We start from the raw sequence: 21,299 nt of genomic DNA on the forward strand, positions 1-21,299 counted from the left end.
GACTTCAGGAAGTCAGGAAGCACGCACACCCCCATCCACACCAACGGGATGGAGGTGGAACGTGTTTCCAGCTTCAGGTTCCTGGGGGGTCAACATCTCCGATGACCTCTCTTGGACCCAGAATGCCTCAACTCTGGTCAAGAAGGCTCACCAGCATCTCTTCTTCCTGAGGAGACTGAAGAAGGTCCATCTGTCTCCTCAGATTCTGGTGAACTTCTAACGCTGCACCATCGAGAGCATCCTTACCAACTGTATCACAGTATGGTATGGCAACTGCTGTCTCCGACCGGAAAGCACTGCAGAGGGTGGTGAAAATTGCCCAACGCATCACCGGTTCCTCGCTCCCCTCCATTGAGTCTGTCCAAAGCAAGCGTTGTCTGCGAAGGGCGCTCAGCATCGCCAAGGACTGCTCTCACCCCAACCATGGACTGTTTACCCTCCTACCATCCGGGAGGCGCTACAGGTTTCTCCGTTGCCGGACCAGCAGGTCCAGGAACAGCTTCTTCCCTGCAGCTGTCACACTACTCAACAATGTACCTCGGTGACTGCCAATCACCCCCCCCCCCCGATACTCCTCCCACAGGAAAAACACTATGACTGTATGCATGTAAATAGATTTATTTATTGAAATCATATTCTATGTCGCTCTTCCTGGGAGATGCTAACTGCATTTCGTTGTCTCTGTACTGTACACGGACAATGACAATTAAAGTTGAATCTGAATCTGAATGCTCGGCACTTTCTTGTGTTGTCCTCTTTTATGTTCCATTAGGTACACTTTGGCTGGGTTGCATACCCCCCAGTGTAGGAGCGGGCACACTACACACGGTTGCCAGCAAAGATCATAGAGCAGAGCAATCTTTGGTTGCCAGAGCCTTGCGGATGACATGCGGCCTAAGCCCTGCTCCAAGCCGGCCGGCCAGCTGCACATGCGCATCGCTCCCTCCGCCCAGCCCGGCAGAATACGCATGCGCACTGCTCCCTCCTCCCAGCCCGGCCGGTTACGCATGCGCACTGCTCCCTCCTCCCAGCCCGGCCGGTTACGCATGCGCATTGCTCCCACCTCAAGCCCAGCTACTCCCCCGCCCAGTCCGGCTGCGCAGGCGCACTGTCCCCTACTCTTGCCCGGCGAGCCGCACATGCGCGCTGCTCCACCTCCCATCCCGGATGCCTGTGCATGCGCGCTGCTCCCCCACCCATCCCGGGTGCATGCGCACGCGCAATGTCCCCTCCTCAAGCCCGCCCGCCCGGCCGCGCAGGCGCATTGCGGACGTGGCATCTGCGTCGCGCCGCGCCGCCATTTTCTGCACGGTGCGAGCATCGGGTCGAGCAGAAGAAGGAGGCGGCGGTGAGGCCTAGCGAGCGGGGCGCAGCCTGAGACAGGACAGAAGGCGTTAGTAGGGCTGTTTGCTGCCACTGTAGCGCAAACCACCCACCGCTCCAACCCGAAATTGGCGACGATTATATATTTTTTGTTTTGGAAGCTGCCCGTCCGCCTGCCTCTCCTCCGTTCGCGGCAGAATAAAAAGCCGCTAATTTTGATCCTCGACTCCCGCTCTCTTTCCCCCCCCTCTCCCCTTCCCCCACCCTCCCTCCCTCCCTAGCCCTCCCTCTCTCCCTCACCCTCCTCTCGGGAGGCGTTGGCTCTCCCCCCTCATCTCTTCGGGTGCAGGCCGAGGCGAGTTCCCCCCTTTGCCGTGACGAACGGGGAGGGGGGAAGCTTCGAGCGCGCAAATCCGGGGCGAGATTGGGCGAATCGCGAGCAAATACGTCCGGGTTTCCGTTCCTGCCACCAGGGAGCCGTCGCTCACGTCCTACCCCGAGGCGAGGGGGCCCGAGGCGGAGGCCGGCGCCGACACCATGAACCACTGCACTAAGTCCGAGCAGAATGAGCAGCATCTCAGCGAACCCGAGGAGATGGAGATGGAAGGTAAGCGCAGGGTCCTTGCTCTCTACCTTCCCCCTCCCCACTTAAACCCCTCTCCCTCCAGTAACAAGATTATCTCTCCCTCTCTGTCCCCGAGTTAATGTTATCTCTGTCCCCCTCCCCCTCTGGCCACCACGAGTAGGCCCCAGGCCTCGCCTCTGTGTGCCAAATTCCAAATTATTTCCTCACCGAGCTTTAAATAACCGGCCGCCTGTTTTCATTTAAGCGTGTGTCTCAAACGCAGCAAACAAGGCCCGTGGTTGGGATTCAGGGCTGATGAGTCAATGACTTCCAGATCTCCGCAGTATTTGCTATCTCATGCTAGCTTGGCTTGTTTCATCTGCCATCAATATCTTTTTTTTGTAAACTGGGAACTCATGACACTTACTTTACAACAAAGTTCGGTGGATGTGTTAATGTTGCTATTTTGAATTACTTTTTGACATAAATGCTCCTAACATACAACGTGTAACTTTATGTTCATTAAAAGTTTTTGAAATTTAATGTCAATATGGGGATTTGTCAATTCTATAAATCAGATGTAATATAACTTCTGAACAATGTGTCCTGCAAGTAACATTGATTCATACATTACCTTGGTAATTTGGTATTGGCCACTGTTCTTCAAATTGAACAGATTGTACAATGTCTTACATATGCAAAATTTTAGAGAGTGAATCCTTTGCCCTTGTCCAGACACTTATCAAAAACTATTCTGACCCTTTATTCACATCTTTCTATTTTCATAGTGTGCATAACATGATTGGCAATGAGATGTAGACAGTGCAAATTATGGCTTGTGTTTTGATTGGAAGTTAATGTTTGTTCGAGGATTTCAGCACTTGGATTGCTGCAGTGCAGTAGACCATTGTGCCCACTACAGTGCCCTCCATAATGTTTGGGACAAAGACCCATAATTTATTTATTTGCCTCTGTACTCCACAATTTGAGATTTGTAATAGAAAAAAAATCACATGTGGTTAAAGTGCACATTGTCAGATTTTATTAGAGGGTGTTTCTATGCATTTTGGTTTCACCATGTAGAAATTACAGCTATGTTTATACATAATCCCCCCCATTTCAGGCTCCATAATGTTTGGGACACATGGCTTCACAGGCGTTTGTAATTGCTCAGGTGTGTTGAATTGCCTCCTTAATGCAGGTATTAGAGCTCTCAGCACCTAGTCTTTCCTCCAGTCTTCCCATTGCTTTTGGAAACTTTTATTGCTGTTTATCAACATGGGGACCAAAGTTGTGCCAATGAAAGTCAAAGAAGCCATTATGTGACTGAGAAATAAGAATAAAACTGTTAGAGACATCAGCCAACCCTTGGACTTACCAAAATCAACTGTTTGGAACATCATTAAGAAGAAAGAGCACTGGTGAGCTTACAAATCGCAAAGGGACTGGCAGGCCAAGGAAGACCTCCACAGCTGATGACAAGAATTCTCTCTATAATAAAGAAAAATCCCCAAAGATTTGTCAGACAGATCAGAAACACTCTTCAGGAGTCAAGTGTGGATTTGTCAATGACCACTGTCTGCAGAAAACTTAATGATCAGAAATACAGAGGCTACACTGCTAGATGCAAACTGCTGGTTAGCTGCAAAAATAGGATGGCCTGGTTACAGTTTGCCAAGAAGTACTTAAAAGAGTAACCACAGTTCTGGAAAAAGGTCTTGTGGTCAGATGAGACGAAGATTAACTTATATCAGAGTGATGGCAAGAGCAAAGTATGGAGGAGAGAAGGAACTGCCCACAATCCAAAGCATACCATCTCAGCTTTAAAACACAGTGGTGGGGGTGTTATGGCCTGGGCATGTATGGCTGCTGAAGGTGCTGGCTCACTTATCTTCATTGATGATACAACTGCTGATGGTAGTAGCATAATGAATTCTGAAGTGTATAGGCACATCCTATCTGCTCAAGTTCAAACAAACTCAATGGCCGGCGAACCCAAATGAGCATGCCTTTTATACGCTGAAGAGAAAACTGAAGGGGACTAGCGCCCAGAATGAGCATAGGCTAAAGATGACTGCAATACAGGCCTGGCAGGGATCATCAGAGAAGACACCCTGCAACTGGTGATGTTCATGAACAGCAGACTTCAAGTAGTCATTGCATGCAAAGGAAATGCAACAAAATACTAAACATGACTACTTTCATTTACATGACATTGCTGTGTCCCAAACATTATGTTGCCCTGAAATGGGGCTGTATACTATGTACAAACACTGCTGTAATTTCTACATGGTGAAACCAAAATGTATAAAAATGGCCTTTATTAAAATCTGACAATGTCTACTTTAACCCCATGTGATTTTTTTCTATCACAAATCTCATATTGTGGAGTACAGAGGCAAATAAATAAATGACGGGTCTTTGTCCCAAACATTATGGAGGGCACTGCATGTCCATGTTGGTAACAGCCCTGCAACAGAATCTAACAACTCATTTCTATTCCAGTTAAATATAGCTATTTTTTTCATTTGCAGATTTTAATTATTAGTGCAGCTAATATATTAGAACATTTTTCAAAAAAGGTGTTGGGAAAACATCAGTAGAACCTTCAGTTAGTCTGTTATTTGTTACTCATAAATATTTAAAATCCACCCATTGTTAAAAATGAAAATACAATTTTCGCATGAATACTGGTGTAAATTGTCCACATCTACTTGTGTACAATTTTATATTAAGATATTTTTTGCTAATTGTGTAATCATTAATTTGGAGCTTTGACTTGAGCACCTTTGATAATGTGAACATCGGTCAATTGTATGTGAACAGTTTTGTTTGCATTCAAGCAATATGGCTGAAGTAAGGATGTAATAAATGTTGTGGTTAATGGACTCTTTTCGAAATTTGATACTGTCATCACTTAAATAGCATCTCTTGCAATTTTCAACAAAATAGTTTTAGCCCAAATGAATTTAGTTGGAGTGTAGTTAACTTTGTAATAAGAAAAAAGGCAACCAATTTACATTGAAGTTCCAGAAGCATTAGCGACAGTGACTTAGATAGTCTGCTGTTCATGATCTTGGTTGAGGGATGCATTCTGGTTGTTTTGAATAATGGAGGGAGATCTTTCTCTAGTGGGAATAGAGAAGGTGAATTTTGTTTATACCTCCTCATAGGTGCTACTTTATAGAAGTTGCTGGTTTCATATTGGAATGTCAGTTCAGGATGCATTTGTGTCCCTGGAGTGGGATTTGAAGCCGTGACCATCTGTTTGTGTTGAGAGTTGTACCACTGAACCACAGATGACTCTTGGAATTGTATTTGGCTTGCAGTTGCATGTGTAGGTTTGAATATGACATGGGTGGCACTGAGGCATTGGGGAGAAAATACCATCATACCATATTATTGCTGTATAAGGGGAAAATAGTGTGTTTTTAATCAATACAGTATTCGTGTTTCTGTACTAGTTATCTGTTTAATTTTTTTTAACGTTTTAGCTACATGGATATACTTCAACCATTGGAAATGGTTGAAAGTAGTCTTAATATCAAAGACAAATATTCCATTCTTGGTGTTGAAAGTGTATGGAGTCAAACCAAAGGCATTTGTATTATGAGATTAAAATTTCATCGGGAATTTTTTTTACCTGCTATCCTTTCCCCCTTCAAAATCCAGAAATTAATAGAACTAAAGGTGCTGAAATTCAACTAATATGTTTATGTTTTCAGCCAGCCATTCCCTTTTCTCACTTCGACCACTTGAATATCCAGACGTCCACATTTAACAACAGGTTCTTTATCACTGCTGCCACATACTCTTGCTCTTAATTCTATCTCATTAATTCGGTCCGTTATTGCACCACTACAGAGTGCGTAACAATCTTTGCACCAAACTGCTGTTTTGCATTTTTTAGTATATATATCATTAGCATGTATTCTGTTTTATGTGAGCTTCATGCAAACTGGGGATTTCATTGCACCCTGGTGTGCATGACAAACTAATCTAATTGTCTATTATGGCCTTGACGATTCTCAAATGACATTGAATTTTCTAGTTGTAGCTCTTGATGTTCTCGATGACATATGCATGATTTAATGTAATCCTGAGTAACATTGAGCAGGAAGATCCCATGTTTATTATCTTGAGGGATTTGATGTCATTCAGTCTATTCTTATTTCGGCTTTGTAAAGGGGAAATAACAATGATTCTCCTGCACCTGATAGATGCTTGTTTTTGTTATGTGTATGTGAAGGTTTGCATTGTAGCTTTATATTTTCATGAACTATTTATGTATTGTATTTCAGCCTTCTACTTAATGTTTAGAGTTTAAGATTTTTTATTATATTGTATATCATTCCTTGGTTGAATCGTTGATGTGTTCAAGTACTTGTAAGCTCGGCTCTGAATACTTTTGAGTTGTCCAGTCAGATGTTGATTTCACTGGCACATCCTTTTCTCCCTCTTTAGATTAAGAAATTGCCATTGTGATTTAGGGAATTGCACATGCAATTTTATTAATTTGGTTTTGTAGTTAATGCATGGCACTCAACAATAGGCTGGCATCTGATGATTGTGTAATATTGATGCATAGAAGGTGGATATGCGAATATGACAGAATTAAAATATTTAAGGGGTGGTAGACGGCTAATGTTAATAAACGCTAGCTGATTGTTTTGCACTAATTCCAATCTTTTTTGAGATAAAGGCCCATTGTAGGGCCAATGAAGAAATAATTGCTTTGGTGTACTCGACCAAAACATTAAGTTTAATGCAAAGTGAAACGGGAAGTTGTAATTCAATTGGTTACTCTTTCCTAGTCAGGTTTCATTGCGATCATGTTCTTCTCCAACTGATAATATTTGTGTCCAATGGCAGTTAATGCATGAAAGTATATAATAATAATAATATGGAAATGTTTTTTAAGATATCCTAAACTTCTGAGTTAGTATTTATTTAAAGCAGTAAATTAGGTCCGTCCATGTTGTTTAGGCTCGATACTTAAAATATAAATGCAGTCATATTATTGTACTTCTGATGAATGCATGCACATTTATTAAATCCACCTATTTGGTCAATTGATCAATTTCCCTCTTGAATCAATTTCCATATTGTGATAAAGTTCTATCGTTAAAAAAAAAAAGAGCATGAGCTTGTTGCGTGTTTCATTAACATCATGGTTTATCTTCTGGCTTTTGCATCATTTAATTTTCTTAATATTAAGAAACTTTTGAATAAACTATATCTCTAACACTCCTTGGCCCTCTGGAAAATTTTCCTGAAAAGGCTATCTCTTTGACTGATCCTTGTTTTAATACTTCAACCATGGGAAATATCCTTCCTCCATCCACTCTGTCAAGCCTTGTGAAACATAGAAATTAGGTGCAGGAGTAGGCCATTCGGCCCTTCGAGCCTGCACCGCCATTCAATATGATCATGGCTGATCATCCAACTCAGTACCCCGTACCTGCCTTCTCTCCATACCCTCTGATCCCTTTAGCCACAAGGGCCACATCTAACTCCCTCTTAAATATAGCCAATGAACTGGCCTCAACTACCCTCTGGCAGAGAGTTCCAGAGATTCACCACTCTGTGTGAAAAAGGTTTTTCTCATCTCGGTTTTAAAGGATTTCCCCCTTATCCTTAAGCTGTGACCCCTTGTCCTGGATTTCCCCAACATCGGGAACAATCTTCCTGCATCTAGCCTGTCCAACCCCTTAAGAATTTTGTAAGTTTCTATAAGATCCCCTCTCAATCTCCTAAATTCTAGAGAGTATAAACCAAATCTATCCAGTCTTTCTTCATAAGACAGTCCTGACATCCCAGGAATCAGTCTGGTGAACCTTCTCTGCACTCCCTCTATAGCAATAATGTCCTTCCTCAGATTTGGAGACCAAAACTGTACGCAATACTCCAGGTGTGGTCTCACCAAGACCCTGTACAACTGCAGTAGAACCTCCCTGCTCCTATACTCAAATCCTTTTGCTATGAAAGCTAACATACCATTCGCTTTCTTCACTGCCTGCTGCACCTGCATGCCTCCTTTCAATGACTGGTGTACCATGACACCCAGGTCTCGCTGCATCTCCCCTTTTCCTAATCGGCCACCATTTAGATAAAAGTCTGCTTTCCTGTTTTTGCCACCAAAATGGATAACCCCACATTTATCCACAGTCTTAAACAACATTGAAACCTGCCCTTTGGCTCATCTTGTCCATGTTGAGCAAGATGCCCCAACTAAGCTCAAACTCTTTTACATGGTTCATAATGCCTGCCTCAACTACTTTCTGTGGCAGCTCATTCGATATACCCATTATGATCTGTGTGGAAAAAGTTGCACCTTGGGTCCTATTAAATCTCCTCACCTTATACCAATGCCTTCTAGTTCCTGGTTCCACAACCCTGGGGAAATAAGACTGCAGCAACATTAGCAACAGAAGGAAATTAACTGCAGAATACAGACCTACTCTGATCAATCTGTTTGCTGATCTCATTTTCTTGGTGGCTGTTGCTCAGAGCATCTTTCTCAGTTTCTTGGGTTACCCTTTTAAACTATCATAATCAGAGGACGTTGCATTGGACTGCCAATCTGCATTATTCAGTGGAATCCTGTGTATTTGAAACTGCAGTCATTTGGATAAGACAGCAAGCCAAGACCACTACAAGGGACCACTATTTCTTGCCAATTGGCTTTTACAATGATTTTGGTTGTAAAATTATTCTTTTTGACATTATGAAAGGCAGTATTAAAGTCTTTCCAGCAACTAAATGTTGACGGCAACTCTGGATCAGAAATATTTGTTGGAGATTCCCATATTTTACCTTTTTATGCAAACTTAGAATCTTTCAAATATTCCATTCTATCATGTGGGTAGCTGTTTTTAGTAAGGCACCCTGGTTGTAAAGCAAATTGAAATTATACTTGTTATATTGTCAAATCAATCTTTTAATAAAACAATGTATCTCCTCAGTGTAGAGTAAAATAACTGGAACTGGTGTTTTGATTTTAAGGGCATGACTGACTTGAATATTTGTCGTGATAGCATTGCTCACAAATAAACACGCCTGGAATTTATTGCTACTTGCACACGACCAAAGCTAGGTTACTTTGCTCTTATCACTCACCAAATTGCCTGCATGCTTGTGTATATATCCCTTCTTTGCACCTCCTGTTTCTGATATCTATATATCTCTAATTATAAAACTCTGATCTTGGATGTGGATGTATTTATTTGTTTGTCTTTGATTCACACCTCCTCAAACACGATGCGCTAACGGTGAAATTTTTACACATTCTCACCTGAAAAATTTGACCATTATTTCCCGAGTTATTTATGAAAATGTTCAAAAAATTGACTTGGTAAATAAACGAGATGGTCTCGCTGATGACGGCTCTGCTCCACCTGGTCTGCTGCCCAAGGTTCCCTTCCCCTCTCTCCCCCCCTCGTTCTTCAAAAGACGCAGAAAGAACAAGCAAGTAGGCTTTGTGCTGCAGCTTCCGAGCGCATTCAACAGCTTCCGAGCGCATTCCGAGATCGACGTTCGCTTGCGCCTCGGCTCTCATTTCCCGAGACCTCCCCGCCCGCAGCCCAGCTTTTTTTCCTAGCAGCAAGTGCAATTAGATTTTTTTTTAAAGTTTAAAGAGAGTAAGGGGAAATGAGCAGCCCCTGCGCAGTTAAGGGCTATGGGTGAGTGGTGAAATCTTGCGTTGGGGGAACTGGTGAGTGGTGGAATATTGCATTGGGGGACTCGGCCTCCTGTGGGAGCTATGGGGGAGTGGTCGAATATTGCTTGGGGGACAAGGCCTGCTGTGTGACAGGGACCCAACGGGTCCCACTTGGTCTAGTGTCTATCCATCCATATCCTTATAACTATAAAACTCTGATCTTGGATGTGTATTTATTTGTGTGATGTTCGTGTGCGATTCCCATCTCCTCGAACACACGACGTGCTAACGGTGAAATTTTTACATATTCTGATAGATTTATGCCATGATGTCAAAAATCACCGCTATCTGAAAATTTCATGCATTTTTCTCATTATTTATGAAAATTTTCATAAATCTCAAATCACAAGATGATGTCACAATGGATCTGACTGCCTGTGTCTGCTCGCGCTGCTAGTGACGTCACCCCATTATGTCCTCTGTACTTCTTGTCTTCTTAACTTTTACTTCTTTAAATTTGTCACTTAGCGTTTTTAAACTGCAGCTCAGGTCGTGTTGAATGCTCCGTTGGGCTACTTGAAGTTCTAGATCGCGGCGACAGTCTTATTGCTGCGCGGGTGAGGGTGCGGGGTAGCGCGGTGGGAAGGTGGCCGTGGCGGCCGTTGCTCCCTCTGGGAAAGGCCATCTATGGAGACCTGCGATTCCTCCGTCGATCGCAGGGAATCGTGACGCATTTTCCTTGCTGGTGATCCCGATCCCACCTGCCGAACTCTGGCCGAAAATATAACATCAATCTGAACAAAACTCTGGTCGGGACGACCTCATCTCTGTCTCACCCGCATGATGGTCTGTCACGTGGGTGGGCTTCCCCTTGCGGATGCCGCGATCGTCCGGGCCTCCTGCTTTTGACCGTCGCAGCAGGAGGGCCGCCCGCTCGCAGCAGCAGCAAATTGGAAAACCCAGCTCCAAAGGCAGCGGACACCCGGAAACCCCAGCTCCAGAAGGCAGCTAACTCCCCTGCCTCTGTGCCCCCCTGCCTCTGTGCCCCCCTCTTTCTCTCCCACCCCCTCCCTCCCACCCCTTCTCTCCCTCCCACCCCCCCCCCTCTCACTCACAGTCATTTGTTCGCAGCCCACTTGCAATGGGCCCTGCAGCCCACTCGGCCCCCCCCTCCTCTCCCTCTCCTCCACTCCTCCCCCATCCCCCCCATCCTCCTTCCCCCCCCCCCATCTCCTCCTTTCCCCCCCATCTCCTCCTTTCCCCCCCATCTCCTCCTTTCCCCCCATCTCCTCCTTTCCCCCCCCTCCTCCTCCTTTCCCCCCCTCCTCCTCCTTTCCCCCCCACCTCCTCCTCCTTTCCCCCCCTCCTCCTCCTTTCCCCCCCCTCCTCCTCCTTTCCCCCCCTCCTCCTCCTTTCTCCCTCCTCCTCTTTTCCTCCCCTTCCTCATCTCTCCTCCCCTTCCTCATCTCTCCCCTCTTCTCCTCTCCCCTTCCTCCTCTCCCACCGTGTGTCCCCCTCCCCCCGTGTCCCCCTCCAGGCAGAGAGAGAGAGAGAGAGAGAGAAAGTGAGAGAAGGGGGCACAGAGAGAGTGAGGGGGGGGAGAAAGGGGGAAGGGAGTGTTGGGGATGAGGGGAAATGAGCCTCGCCTGCGTAGTTGAGTGCAATGGGTGAGTGGTGGAATATTGCGTTGGTGAACGGGTGAGTGGCCGAAGCAGGTTGCGTTGGGGGAACGGGTGAGTGGTGGAATATTGCTTTGGGGGAACGGGGTCCTACGGGTTCGACTTGGTCTAGTATTACTAAAACTCTCATCTTGTTTGTGATGGTGCGTGCGTGATCCCGGAACCACGCCAAAACGGCACATGATAGCGCTACAATTTTTTGGACCACCTCACTCACAATTGTTTTGTGTGTTTTTAGCAAGTTTCGGTCAGATTGGTGTTATATTTTACAATTTATTCACATTTTTAACTTTACGAAACCCCACTGACGGTTGCAGTGGCAGTTACAGCTGTGATGTCACAATGGGCTCTCATTTACATAAACTGGCCATACTTGCAACAATGTTGTAAATCGTAGGACACTCAAGTCCTGGCAGCAAGTGCAATTAGATTTTTTTTTGCCTGCCAGGAAGTGCAATTGGATTTTTTTTTAAGTTTAAAAAGAGGGAAGGTGAATAAGGGGAAATGAGCCGCCCATGCGCAGTTGGGGGCTATGGATGATGTTGGAATATTGCGTTGGGGGAACGGGTGAGTGGTGGAATATTGCTTCGGGAAACCCAGGGCTCTCGCTTAACTTTTTTTCCCTGTTGCCTGCCGGGCAACCTTGGCAGCTTTTTAGGTTGTCAAATGACAGTTTAGGTGGTCATTTAAGATGGCTTGCATAACGCGTGCTCGGACGAAGTGCGTAGTTACCCGTCGGAATTATGCTCAATTAAGCATTCACATATTATTTCTGCTTCAAATAAAGTCACAAACTAACAAATTCACCAATCAAGACATGATATAAACCACAATGACATACAGCAAAATTATAATACAGTATCTCAACTCTTTTTACACATTGCAATTAATGCAATTTTTATTATATCTTTCCACTTGCAAACAAAAATGTGGTTGGGTTATTCATCGTATGATCAACCTGTGTCAATAAATCCTGGACCTTGATAGCATATATGCTTAACCATGCACACTACAGATTGATGCAAGCATGTTTTCTGTGAAGGACCGAAAATTATCATGACATGGCCATAGCATGGGTCGTTATTGCTATTGGTACAGAAACACTCTCGCTTCCCACATAATTTATCCACAACAAAATATACAGGTTGCAAGGAATTTTCTAAAGGCATTTTATGGTAATAGCTGTTAAAACTGATTATACCCATCTGACAGGTTAAACATTACACTAACTAACAAGAGATGGCCAAAGGACATAAATGCAGCAAATGTTCTTTTGGTAATATATTTAAAGGTGTCAAGACGCCACATTACCGGACATTCAGATTAGATGTATGTGTTGTGAACAGCAATGAAGATACCCAGTTTGTAAGCAACAATTTAAAAAAAAATTGTTGATAAACGCTTTTTCCATCATTCCCACTTCAGAATTAACTTTAAAATTTCAACTGAAATAACTCCTGACCAAATTTGTGATGTATATGACTGACTGTAGAAGTAAAACCTGGATAAATCCAACATATAGTTGTGAATGTTGTTCAGTAAATAACTACAGTACTGATAATCCATATTAAGAGCATTGATTCGCCATCAAAATGAATTCTGTAATAACATGTCAACGGTAGCAGTGACAATCGAACACTGCGGTTTTAATGTTTCACGCGTTCACAAGTTAATTCATCCATCTTTGTGGATTAAAACAAATAATAACATTGGGAATTAAAACATATTTGATCGCATTCCGTTAACAAACATAGTCGATGTTAGCTCTGAAGACATTTCCAGCACAATGGGGTCGGGAGGGGGGGTGTGTGTGAATCGGTGCAGGAAGGATAGATGGGGGGGGGGGGGGGGCCATGAGAAGGCAATCGGTGTGGATTGGATGGATTGAGGCAGGGGAATTAGTGCATGGTGGTTGGAGTAGGTAAAGTTGTGAGGGGATGACAGTGGGTTGAATGGGGGGGTGGGGGGGGATCTGTGCAGGATGGATGGGGGGGAGCAGTGCTGGATGCTGTCCTAAAATCCTTAAGGGGTTGGACAGACTAGATGCAGGAAGATTATTCCCGATGTTGGGGAAGTCCAGACCTAGGGGTCACAGTTTAAGGATAAGAGGGAAGTCTTTTGGGACCGAGATGAGAAAATCATTTTTTACACAGAGAGTGGTGAATCTGTGGAATTCTCTGCAACAGAAGGTAGTTGAGGCCAGTTCATTGGCTATATTTAAGAGGGAGTTAGATGTGGCCCTTGTGGCTAAAGGGATCGGGGGTATGGAGAGAAGGAAGGATGGGATACTGAGTTGGATGATCAGCCATGATCATATCGAATGGCGGTGCAGGCTCGAAGGGCCGAATGGCCTACTCCTGCACCTATTTTCTATGTTTCTATAAAGGGGAGGAGCAGTGCAGGATGGATGGGAAGGGGGGGTCAGTACAGGATCAATTGGGGGGACCAGTGTAAGATTGATGGGGAGTGGCAGGATAATCAATGTGAGGTGGATAGGGAGATCAGAGCAGGATGAATAGATGAGGAGGGGAGCACAGGGGATGTCAGTGAGGACTGAATAGAGGCAGGAATAGGGATCAGTGCGGGATGGAGAGGAGGTGTCAGGATAAGGGGAGTGGAGGGGGCGTACGAGAGAGAGAGAGAGAGGAAGGGGCAGAGGATGTGGGAAGGAAGGCCAGCGCTCCTCGGACAGCACCGGCATCATCGCTGCCTTGGCCTTCCCTGTCAGGCATGGCAATCGCTATCAAAATAGAGTGGACCGGGGGACAGAATATCTTGGCAGCCGCGGGCGCTTGCGCACACTCACACAAGCGCGCGAGGATTCGGAGGTCCCGTGAACGGTAAATTCAGATCAAGCCAGCGCTAAATGTAGCTGAACTCTGCCTGTCTCGCCTACAGCCCTGTCTCAATCCAGACAGGGACAGGCAGAGTGAGCTGGGTTTAGCGCTGCTTCTCTGCGCTGGCTGTGGGCCTAGGGGCACCGCTCCCGTCTGACTCCCGACATTTCTGGCCACCCGCGGGCGTGTGGGGGCTCTCGGGCGGGGACGGGGATGGTCCAGTGGCGGTTCGGCAGCGATTGCAGCGCCAGAGACCGGGATCGATCCTGGGTGCAGTCCCTCCTCCAATCACCGCGCTCTATCCTCAGCGCCCGCCTCTGACCGACACATCCCTCCTCCAAGGGTTTGCTTTGAAAGCAGAGTGGCAGCAGCGGCCGTTATCAGGCCGGGTGGGGTGCAGGAGCAGGAGGAGAAGCCGCGGCCGCTGCTGCTGCTGCGCGTGGCCCGTCATTAGCTCCGACCCTCCGTCACACCGCACTTCGGTCTACGGTATAAACCAAGTTGCCAAGCCGAGCAAAATGACTCGCCGTTTAGGTTGCCCGGCGGCAATTTGAGTGGTCAGTGGCACCTGGGCAACCGTGAATTTCGAGCCCTGGAAACTGGTTGCATTGGGGGACCATGCCTCTTTTGTGACGGAACAAACGGGTCCCACTTGATCTAGTACTGAATCATTTTTATGTTTATGTAGCAAGTTGAAAATAAATATCCAATTGGGCAGGATTAAGGTTGAGGATATTCGAGAGGCACTGAAGCATAATCTTAGATGGCTTGGGGCCTGCAGTAGCGGATCTAGATTTGTCTTTTGCAATAGATTAGTGCAGCAGGATCTCGGTTGTGGGACTGCCACACTGTCATAGTTAAGAGTTGTACATCACAGAAATGGACCCTTCAGCCCACCTTCAATGCTGACCTGAAGATGTTAAAACTGTCAATGTTTTCCTGAAACATTGAAGCATGAAAGGACACGTGATCAGTGCGCATCAGAGTGATGCGCAACCGCAGTGGCTGCCTCGCAAAAGCTCATCGGTCCTTAAGCCTTTTTCTTAATTCCAGTGCATCTAAATGTATGTTTTATTGTTTCACAGTATGCCTTATGTGGGGGGGGGGGGGGGGGGGGCGTTTTTCAGTCACTTATCTGGACAGAGATGAGTCTTTTCTCCGTGTCGCATCTTCGCCACCCCTCGTGGCCTACCAACTGAATTGGCGCAGCCTTTCCGACCGGAGACCGGCCCAGAGCTTCAGCGGGCACAGCACGGAATTACCATCGCGGATCCTTGTCGAGGATCGCCCATGTTGGAGCTTCGATCGCGGGGCCTGCTGACTTTAACACTGTGGAGCTATGGTCTGCGGAGCTCTGTCCAGCTCTGCCTGTGGACTTCGGAAGCCACTGTCTCCAGTAGGAAGCGACCGATTTAGAAACTCCTAGCCGCAGAGTGTGTTCCATTCCGACGCCGGAGTTTCGATCATCCCGGCGAGAGGGCTTGTACATCAGGCCGTCCGTAGCGGCGACTGCGGAGGGTTCTTGGCCCCAACCACGGGTGATCAAAGAGGAAGATGACTGAACTTTATTGCCTTCCATCACAGTGAGAAATGTTGATTCCACTGTGGTGGGTGCTTATGTTAAACTCTATTGTGTATTGTATTTTTATTTGTATGGCTGTATGATAACTCAAATTTCACGGTACCAATTGGTGCATATGACAATAAATTTGAACTTGATTATAAAGGCAATTGAAAATTGGATCAATTTGAGAATGACAATAGACAATAGGTGCAGGAGTAGGCAATTTGGCCCTTCGAGCCAGCACCGTCATTCAATGTGATCATGGCTGGTCATCCCCAATCAGTACCCCGTTCCTGCCTTCTCCCCATATCCCCTGACTCCGCTATTTTTAAGAGCCCTATCTCGCTCTCTCGTGAAAGCATCCAGAGAACCTGCCTCCACCGCCCTCTGAGGCAGAGAATTCCACAGACTCACCACTCTGTGAGAAAAAGTGTTTCCTCGTCTCCGTTCTAAATGGCTTACTCCTTATTCTTAAACCGTGGCCCCTGGTTCTGGACTCTCCCAACATCGGGAACATGTTTCCTGCCTCTAGCGTGTCCAAGCCCTTAACAATCTTATATGTTTCAATGGGATCCCGTCTCGTCCTTCTAAACTCCAGAGTGTACAAGCCCAGCTGCTCCATTCTCTCAGCATATGACAGTCCCGCCATCCCGGGAATTAACCTTGTAAACCTACGCTGCACTCCCTCAATAGCAAGAATGTCCTTCCTCAAATTAGGGGACCAAAATTGCACACAATACTCCAGGTGTGGTCTCACTAGGGCTCTGAGATTGAGATTGATCTGAACAGAGACAAACTAAAACCAACATGGGACTGATTTTGTTTTTATTTTGGGCTAGTGCTAACGCTGAGGCATATTCAGTTTGGTTAGCCATCAAGTGTTGAGCATTGGTGCATTTATTAAAAATAAAAAGTCAGCCTGAGGGTTTGTAATTTTTAAATAGAGAAAAAACACCAATCTTTGTGTTGACGTGGGAAAATGAGTTACCTGGTTTTGCATCTTTGCTTGGCCCACTGAGTTACTCCAGCGCTTTTTGTCTTTTTTTGTAAACCAGCATTTCCTTGTGTCTACATCTGGTTTTGCATGCAGTTCATTAACACTTTAAATTGGTCAGTATCAACTGACTATATAGTAGCTGACTATATAGCATTATTACTCGCTTTTTTTCCTCCATTTTTTTAAATTAGAAGCAATTGTACATGGATAAAACGATCAGCATCACAATTATACAATTATTGGACAGCTTCATTTTTAACCTTATAACCTATATATTTAAAAAAAGAAAAAAGGAAATCAAAGAAAGAAGAAAAGAAAGAATGAAGAGATAAAGTAGAAAAGAACAAGAAAAAGACCCCAAAGCTACCAAAGCAGTGCAGAGGAAAGAAAAGGAAATAAGAAAAGAAAAGATGGAGATATACCTTACCTTCCCTCTCCCTCACCATCATAGGTTCGGATTTAGATTTAAATTTGTGTTTCACCATTCTGTTGTAAAAATTCAGTAAAGGGCATCCATGTTTTAAGAAATTAATCTGTTTTTTCCGCCAAGACAAGCCTAATGTTTTCCAAATGTAGTGTCTCGGACATATCTGTAATCCACATCTTCACTGTGGGGACTGTTGTCTGTTTCCAAAATTTAAGTATTAATTATTTCGCCATTATTAGGCCATATTTGAGGAAATTTCTTTGAAATATCGTTAGCTTAGAGCAGGCCTCTGGCATACCTAATATGATCAGTTTTGTATCTGGCTCCAATTTCATTTTAAGTATTTTGGAAAAGGTATCAAATATTCCCCTCCAGAAGTTTTGTAACTTTGTGCAGGAAGCAAAAGAATGGGTTGTAGTCGCTTCTTGGAGGAGACATTTATCACAAATAGGAGAGACATTTGGGAAGATCTTGTTCAATTTGGACTTTGAGTAATAGTCGATGCAGTATTTTATATTGTATCAGGGAGTGCCTAACATTAAGAGAGCAATAATGTATGTATAAAAGGCTTTCCTCCCAAATATCCTTTGAAATTAATAAACCCAATTCATCTTCCCATGCTCTCCTAAGCATTTCAGAAGATGCAGTTAAAAGGGTATTGTAAATGTAGGATATTAACTTACTTGTATCCGTCTTTCATGAATTCATGCATTCATCTAATATATCTGGGCCCATAGAATGACAGTCGTGTGTGTGTGTATTTTCACATAGTCTCGGATTTGAAGATAACTAAAAAAATTACTAGATTTCAAATGATATTTTTCATGTAATTCTTCAAACGAGAGGAGGATCCCCTTCTCGTAAAGATCTCCCAGCGTTTTGATTCCTGAGTTTTTCCATTGTGCAAATGCCTTATCTAAGGTAGACGGTTTAAACGAGGGATTGTTGGCGATTGGTAAAAGGAGAGAGAAATTTCTCAATTTGAGAGTTGATTTCAACTGTTTCCAAATTCGTAGGGTGCTATGAATTATCCGATTTTGCTCATACGTTGATTTATTCAGATGTATTGGAGAAAGAAGAATTGCGCCTATATTAAAAGGCGAACAAACTTCCCTCTCCATTTTTAACCAGTTTACTTGTCATGTATCATCCATCCAGTAAATTACATTTTTAATATTAGTTGCCCAATAGTAGAAAAGAAAATTGGGGAGTGCTATTCCACCGTTTTTTTTTAGGTTTACATAAATGTCGTTTGTGAATTCTATGTGTTTTATAATCCCAGATAAAATTTGTAATCACAGTCAAAAAAACCTTTAGGGGGATAAATCGGTATTGATTGAAGTAGGTAAAGGAGTTGTGGAAGGAAAATCATTTCTATAGCATTTACTCTACCTATAAGGGAAATAGGAAGTGTTTTCCAAAATTGAATAAGGGCATTTAATTTAGTGATTAATGGTGGAAAAGTTGCTTGGAATAGAGAGGTATATTTTCTAGTCACATAAACTCCAAGGTATTTAAAATTTTCAGTGACAATTCTAAAGGGAAATTTTAGGAGATGTGAAGGGTCTTGAGCTTTTATTGGCATAATTTCACTTTTATTCCAGTTTATTCTATACCCTGAGAAGTAACCAAATTGTTCAGTAAGGTTTAATATATTTGGGATACTGACTTGAGAGTTGGTAATATATAAAAGTACATCGTCTGCATATAACAATCTTGTTATTGGTATAGTTAGTATTATAACCGTGAATGCCCGGATGTACTCTTATACTTTCCGCTAAGGATTCTATGGCAAGGGTAAATAGCATTGGTGAAAGAGCACATCCTTGTCTATTACCCCTGGATAATTGAAATTTAGGTGACAGAATTTGATTAGTCAATATTCTGGCAGTTGGATTGTTATACAGGTGCACAACCTTTTATCCGAAAGCCTTGGGACCAGACACTTCTCGGATTTCGGAATTTTTCGGATGTCGGAATGGAAGATTTTTAGCGTAGATTAGGTAGGTAGCGGGCGGCTTGGAAAGTCTGGAGCGGCTGCCTCCTCCCCGGAGACCGGGGAATCATTGTAAATCATTGCTTAAATGCTAGTTAGTTAGTTTGGAGGGCTTTTATGTGGTGAAGGGGAAACCTTTAATTCTTAGTCCCCTACCTGGTCGGAGAGGCGGGGAGCAGGCAATGCCTTTCCGGGTCGCCGTGCCGTAAGCACCGGAGCGCGGTGGCCGCCGACCAGGTGGCGGAGCTGGGGCTGCGGGCGGCGCCGGTTTGACCTCGGACCCCGGCGAAATCGATCCCAGGCCCTGCAGCGCTCCAAATCCAGCGCGGCCCGCGGCCGGACGCCCGCGGCCCCAGCTCCGCGATGTTGGGAGTCGGTGGCGGCGCAGCGCTGGGATACCAGCGGGGAACGGGCAATGCCTTACCGGATCGCCGTGCGGTAAGCTCTGGAGCGCTGTGGCCGCCGACTCCCAACATCGCGGAGCTGGGGCTGCGGGCGGCGCTGGATTTGGAGCGCCGCGCAGCCAGGGGTAGAGTTGCCGGGGTCAGAGCTACAACCGGCACCGCCCACGGCCGGACGCCCATAGCCCCAGCTCCGCGATGTTGGGAGTCGGCGGCCACAGCGCTCCGGAGCTTACTACACGGCGACCTGGTAAGGCATTGCCCGCTCCCCGTCTCTCCGACCAGGTAGGGGACTAAGAATTAAAGTTTCCCCCTTCACCCCCTTTCACCACATAAAATCCCTCCAAACTAACTGACTAACATTTAAGCAATGATTTACAATGATTCCCCGGTCTCCGGGGAGGAGGCAGCCGCTCCAGACTTTTCAAGCCGCCCGCGCTACCTACCTAATCTACGCTAAAAATCTTACATTCGGAAATCCGAAAAATTCCGAAATCCGAGAAGTGTCTGGTCCCAAGGCTTTCGGATAAAAGGTTGTGCACCTGTACTGTAAAGAGATAGTCCCATTCTACTTGATCAAATGCTTTTTCTGCGTCTAAAGAAATAATTGTTAAATCTTATTTTTATCGTTCTGTGTAAGTACATTATATTAAACAGACGTCTCAAATTATAAAACGAATGTCGCTTGGGTATAAACCCAGTTTGGTCTGAGTGTATTAGTTTACTAATGTACGAACTTAGTCTTCTTGCCAAAGTCTTAGCTAATATTTTCTGATCTGTATTTAAAAGAGCTATTGTTCTGTATGATCCTGGCTTTTCAAGATTTTTATCTGTCTTAGGTATCAATGTAATGGTTGATTCGGCTAAAGTTTGTGGTAACGTCTCTTTAAAAGCGTATATATAATGGGCTCGTAAGCGTGGGGAAATAAATTCATGACATTTTTTATGGAATTCATTACTGAACCCATCTGGACCTGGCGTTTTCCCATTATTCAGTGATTTGATAGTCTCTTCAATATCTTTTACTGTAATCTCTGCTCCTAAGTATTCTCGTTCCACCTCATTGAGCGATGGAACTTTACAGTTGTCAAGAAAGTTTTTGATCTGTGTGTATTCGGCTGAAGTTTTAGATGCATATAAAATTTGATTGAATTTTAGGAATCTTTCGTTAATATCTTTAGGGAGTGTAAGCAGCTCACCTTTTTCTGATCTGATTTTTTTGAATGGTGTGATCTTTTACCATTTTTCTCAGCTTGCTTGAATTTTATAACATTATCATCCCTTAATACAAAGCTCTTACTTGTGTAACTGTTTTTATACTAAAACTGCAGTTAAATTAGCTTTTGTCTGTCAGAAATGAATTTGGATAAACTTCACCCACATTCCTGATTACAAAATGGAAATGCATTGTGCTTATCACCTGTTGCTAAACCCTAACTAACCAGACTTTACCCTAAATTGCAGAATTTTATTTTACACTAATGCAATTAATAGAATTTTTAGTTAGATTATAAGTCTCCAACTATTGAAGTTAGTTTCAGCTGCGGTTTTTTACTTATTTGTATTATTGAGGTAAAATATCAGATATCAGTGGTTTTCCAAAAAGTTATTGTTGTGTTCGAAACGTAACATTGTTTTAGATTTGAACTTCAGGTGAGATTGGTGATGATTCTTGAATCCTTTCATGTTGATGCTTCCATTTTTCTCAACTCCATTTTCATTAGTTTGTTTTCCTTGGGTGGTCACTTCATATTTTGTTCTATTCTGCCCTAAATTCACCTAACAAATTGCACTTAATGTGAATCGTTGTTTTCTGATGGGTCGGTTCCATGCAGTATCCCAGGTTATAA

The 21,299-nt window shown here is 44.3% G+C and overlaps 1 protein-coding gene across 6 annotated transcripts in view; it reads left to right on the plus strand.

The window, feature by feature from the left end:
• The first annotated feature begins 1,263 nt into the window (after positions 1 to 1,263).
• The window catches only part of usp7 (ubiquitin specific peptidase 7), a 101,497-nt gene continuing 81,461 nt past the window's right edge, over positions 1,264 to 21,299 (plus strand). For 4 of the 6 annotated variants that reach the window (XM_033040438.1, XM_033040440.1, XM_033040441.1 and 1 more), the window contains exon 1: positions 1,274 to 1,930. Coding sequence is in view for 2 of the 6 variants with exons in the window: in XM_033040442.1 (XP_032896333.1) it covers positions 1,861 to 1,930 (70 nt within the window). In the remaining 4 variants the exon portion in view is untranslated. Of the gene's footprint in view, positions 1,931 to 21,299 lie in introns of all 6 variants that reach the window. The other 2 variants (XM_033040442.1, XM_033040443.1) reach the window with 2 other exon arrangements.

This window comes from Amblyraja radiata, chromosome 22 (genome assembly GCF_010909765.2).
Source record: "Amblyraja radiata isolate CabotCenter1 chromosome 22, sAmbRad1.1.pri, whole genome shotgun sequence".
Lineage (NCBI taxonomy): Eukaryota > Metazoa > Chordata > Chondrichthyes > Rajiformes > Rajidae > Amblyraja > Amblyraja radiata.